Source organism: Vigna unguiculata, chromosome 3, assembly GCF_037176805.1.
Source record: "Vigna unguiculata cultivar grain cowpea cultivar isolate G323 ecotype 2 chromosome 3, ASM3717680v1, whole genome shotgun sequence".
NCBI classification, from domain to species: Eukaryota; Viridiplantae; Streptophyta; class Magnoliopsida; order Fabales; family Fabaceae; genus Vigna; species Vigna unguiculata.
Window position 1 is genome coordinate 59,322,450 of NC_140794.1, and position 5,093 is coordinate 59,327,542.

The following is a 5,093-nucleotide window of genomic DNA, read 5'->3' on the forward strand; positions in this document are numbered from 1 at the left end:
ATTCCGAAATTTTTTGTCTGAAATAAAAATAGGCGAGTGTCTGTAAATTGATTTAGTATGCTGAAAAATAAAAAAAATCCGAATTAATGAGACAAGAAATTTGATTGGGTGAAAAAGAAACTACCACAAAGTAAACCCTTCATGGCCCATTTTTTTTCATTTTTAGTTACGATAATTAAGGTTCGGATCCGGATCCGGATACGCTCGGGCCCGGGCCGGATACGTTTGGGATTGAAAGGAATGAAAATCAAGGGGGAGTGAGTGAGATTTGATCCGGTTGATTGAGAAACCCAGTTTTCTTCTCTTCGTAGTTTTGTTGCTTTAATGGCGAAATCGGCGTCGAATTCAGTATTGCAGACTCTGAAGCGCTACATAAAGAAGCCATGGGAGATCACGGGTCCCTGCGCCGACCCTGAATACAGATTGGCTGTGCCCTTGGCCACCGAATACCGCCTGCAGTGCCCCGCCACCACCAAGGAGAAGCCGTGCATCCCCAACTCCCTGCCTGAGACCGTCTACGACATCAAATACTTCTCGCGCGACCAGCGCCGCAACCGCCCTCCCATCCGCCACACCGTTTTGAAGAAGGGTGACATCGAGAAGCTCGCCAAGGAGCAGACCTTCTCCGTCTCTGACTTTCCCCCCGTTTACCTCACCTCCACCGTCGAGGAGGACATCAATGCTATCGGCGGCGGATACCAGAGCTGACTTCCAGGTCACTTTTCCCCGCTTCTGTTAATTAGGGGTTTTCGTGTTATTGTGTTTGGGTTCGCGAGATTAGCCTCAGAAGCTAATATTGGATTCATCACTTCCAAATGTTTGTTTGTCGAGCTTTATGGTTGAGTAAAAAACCGGGGAATTTTTGTTTTTTTAACGATCTCTCTGGTGTTTGGATTGTGGGGTTATTTAACTTAATTTTGTTTCAATTTATTTTTTTCAGAAGGCCTAGCGAAGCTGGTTATTTTTTGTTTCGTTGTGCTTTTCACTTAAACTTAATGTAGCCAGATTAAGTACAAATGAAATAAGAGGTTAAATTAGGCTGTTAGGGATTCTGTGTAAAACTTTGTTGAATTTATTAGATGGATTGTAAATAGGATTTTGCTAATGCTAGTCTTATACACCCAAATGATAAGTATTTTTTTAGCGACATACCCCAGATAGGGAAGCAAGTATTAATGATACGTGGAATTCTCGTAGAAATATCTGCTACGCGTTTTGCTGCAAGATCTTTGTCAATCCGTCTCCTTTTGTCCGTCTTATTTTGCTGTCTTTCCTTACTGCCGGCACTATTCCTTGGGGGTTGGGGTTGGAGCTGGAAGACCCGAGTCATCTCTGAAAGCCTCAGATATGAGAGGTGGTATATACCCCAAAAGCCATTATCTTTGATGAAGGAGACACCATTGACGATGTAAGGCACATTCTTTGCGGATGAAGCAGTAGAAAGCCAATGAATTATCTTATATGAAAATCTACAAATGGCTAAATCCTTGGATTGCGTTATTCTTATGCTCATGAGGAAGTAGGTGCTATCTTCAAGTTCAGTCTTTCATTCCTTGATCAGGTAGATGGAGAATCACTAAAGAGCCAAATAGGCCACCCTCTATTAGACAGCATTTATTAGTTAGCTCTTTAAGTGTAGTAGCTGTGGCAGGATATACAGAGGAAGTGAATGCAGGTGTGTTCAGTTAGTTAGCTAATTAGTTTGGAGTGGCAAATATCAGATTTCAACTTAAAACCAATTGTCGTTAAATGAAATTGCCACACTTCAAGAATTGAGGCCAATGATGTAGGACTTCTCAACACCCCCTTACACATGTGTCTGCCAAATCAAACGAGCCAACTAGAATAGACAATTACTAAGATAAGCTATAGGCTTTGATCCATTATCTTAGATTTCAACTTAAAACCAATTGACATTATGTGAAGTTGTCCAACAGATGTATAATCCACGCTCGAAGAATTGAGATAGGCGATGTGGGACTTCCCACCAGGAGAGACCAGGCTTTTGATTTCTTGGAGATTTCTGTTGTTAGTCATTGTTGCTCTTCACCTTGAATTCCATTGATTCAGAGCAAGGGGAGAATGTTGAATAAAATTCTCTTTTGGTTAATCTTTACATTCCATACAATTATTGGTTGCAGCCATGTGAAGAATCAATGAGGAGTTTGTAAGAATCAGAGGAAAGAAGAAGGGGAAGGATTGAATTACAGAAACTGTCTTACCTTTTGTCTATTGGCTGAACCTAATCCGCTGGAGAAAAGTAATGATTATGTTGAAAGGAGGTATACCTGATTCCCTGGCTAATAGTGAGCACCATCCTGCAGGTCACACTGTATTTGATGATATATTAGGTTCACTTTACCATGTAGATGTTCATGGAGTTGGATTGGCTGCTATCGATGTCCCTGAAAGGAATTCTTCCTTAACATTGTGGTTCAGACCGAATTCCGTATTGCTATTATTTCTTTTTCAGGTTTTGAACCTAATTTCTGAAACAATGAGGAAGGCTTAAGGGTAGTCCACACCCTACTCTTGGTGTTTGGCATGCATCAAATGAGGGGGACTATAGCTCATGCTATCCATTTAGATATTCACCACCGAAGAACCTCTGCACTCTAGCTCACTCTGGTGGCCAATAGGTTGATAGCTTTCAAATGGTAGTTAGTGTCTGTTAGGTCAATATACTCAAGCTCTGGGTACAACTAATGAATGATGTTGCTCAGAAGCTATAATTTGTTAGGAACCAAGAACAAAAATACTGAGATGTAAAGAAAGTGTTGGGAATAATACATACCTCAAGAAAGGATGATCTATGGACGTAGTTGATGCCATGATTAGGAGGAAAGGATGATCTATGTGCCTTAAACCAAGGGGGTTGGTGGAAATATTTTAGGGATTGGACACATTAGAATTTGGAACTTTGGCACACCGGTGAAGATGAAGCTAGAAAGAAGAGATATGACAACATCCTAAAATTTGTCATCAATCAACAAATATTTACCTGATAGTGTATTGCTCCCAAAATAAGGCTAGAGGAGCAACAACAATTGGATTCTGGGAAGATTAGAAGCGTTAGTCTGAGAAATACCATGGGAAAATATTTTCTTAGGAGGGGATCTAATGGGTACCTGGTGTACACAACTAAATTAGAAAGTTCTTCGTTCGTGCAGTCTGACCACAATGGAAGTGGTGTTTCATTATGTTTTTGTGAAGTGCTGATAGCAGCCTGTATGGTGGCTGTCACAGCCACTATGTTTAAGATTCCATTAAATTCCTGCTTTGCGCTCCTTTTGTAGAATTACCACTCTGATTAAGGTGGTTTATGAAATTTCATAATTTTCTCCTATCAGAATAAAAAGGAGTTGGAAAAACCCTTCATTCTTTGAAGAATGATGCTGGGTTGTATTACTTTCCATCATTGGCTGCTAATGCCTCTTCTGGTAAGCCTTGCTTTTCCAGCAGTCCTATATTTTCAGGCAGCTCCTTAACTTCTGTTGAGTATACCTTCTTCCTGACTTTGGTCATAGTTCATACTTGCATTACTTTTCTTGCTGCAACTTCTATTCTTGTACAATTTTATCCTTTTTTTTTTACTGTGAGACAGCCTCTGTTTATTCTCTTTGGCGCAGCCAAGGCACCATCTCAATGACATCTTGCCCAGGTGCTCAGGAGAGCCCCTGATCCTCTGCTTTAGTCTCTTGTTATTGACTTGTTAAACTTGTTAAATATGCCTTATATCGATGGTACTTCTGATAAATAAATTACATTTTCCCCATTTTTCTCTGTGTAGTGGTTATCTTACTATCTGCTATCCCACTGGAGTGTTTTTGGGTTGGTAGCTCTGCTCTGATATCCATGTTAATAAACGGTCTAAACAAACAGAAAAGCAAGAAAGAAAACTGTGATGCATCTGGTATTATTTTAGAAAGAAAACTACCCCGACTCTGTCTTACTCGTGGCGTTTCTGCTTTAGTGTAATGTCATTCTTTTAGTGTGGAAAGAAAGAAAAAGAAATCATTCTTGCTGTGGTTGGATTCTGCTACTCAATCGTATAACTATAATGCATTAATCGTAGTATACACTTGCTATCATAACTCTGATCCACTACTTTTCTGTTTTTGTGACCAGGTTTGTGCTCTTAATGAGGACATTATTGGCCCAGTCAACTTTCTATTTTTTGTCAATGGAAAAAAGATCCTAGTAGTCTTTTAGCACAGGCCTGTGATGGCCGTCCATTTTAAGGAGGTGTGTAACATTTGATATGAATAAAGTGTAGCTGGCTGGGGTTATGTTTAACTATTTGTTTACTTTGTGAATGTGGGATAAAAAAGTAAATTGATTCAATGACTTGATAATGGGCAAATTGAATACTTGCCCTCGAAATTTCCCTGTTTATTTTGATTACGAGAGAAGCTTTTGAATATCACTTGAAAATTTCTTTAGGATGCAGCACACATATCTTGGAAATGAAATCCATATTTTGTTTAAAGCTTTATTCTTGTTGTAGCTATAAAATCGTGCCTTCACCTAAGACATTTATTTGCTTTTGACAAATTGCGTTTCTAAAATGATATCAAAGTATCTGTTGCCTCCATTCTTCTAAATATATTGAAGAGGTGGGGGCAATGTAGTGTTCATGATTCATGGCCCCCTTCTGTAGGAGGTTTTAGGCATAAAACTATCGGTGTTTCTTCCTGCACCCCATCAAACCGGATTTTACTTTTGGAACTCTGTTCTACCGTAATTGTTCACGTAGAACACCTACACGAGAATGTAATTGCCGCTTAAATTTGTTTTTGATCTTTTAAATTTCAGTGAATTTTGGAATTAGTCATTCTTCAAAATTTTATATCAATTTAGTCATTTATCTTTATAAATGCGTAAATTTAGTTTTTCTTACCAAATTTTGTTAAATTTATTTGACATTTTAAACGTATTTTATGATAATATTTGAGTTAATATTAAATTGAAAATGTGTCAAATGAGATAAATAATTTAAATATTATCATGAGATGTACCTGAAACATAAGATAAACTTAATAAACATTGATTAAAATGATTAAATTTACATATTTTTAAATTTAAAAGATTAA

At 38.3% G+C, this 5,093-nt stretch overlaps 1 protein-coding gene across 1 annotated transcript; it reads left to right on the forward strand.

Annotated features, from left to right (window-relative positions):
• The first annotated feature begins 253 nt into the window (after positions 1 to 253).
• On the forward strand, positions 254 to 4,383 carry LOC114178897 (furry). The gene is made up of 2 exons (XM_028065044.2): positions 254 to 715; positions 4,129 to 4,383. Exon 1 carries the CDS (start codon positions 325 to 327, stop codon positions 706 to 708), a length of 384 nt encoding a protein of 127 aa, XP_027920845.1. The 5' UTR covers positions 254 to 324; the 3' UTR covers positions 709 to 715; positions 4,129 to 4,383.
• Positions 4,384 to 5,093: the final 710 nt, after the last annotated feature.

Coding starts and splice junctions, on each gene's coding strand:
- LOC114178897 (XM_028065044.2), top strand. CDS start 325: ATGGCGAAATCGGCGTCGAATTCAGTATTGCAGACTCTGAAGCGCTAC.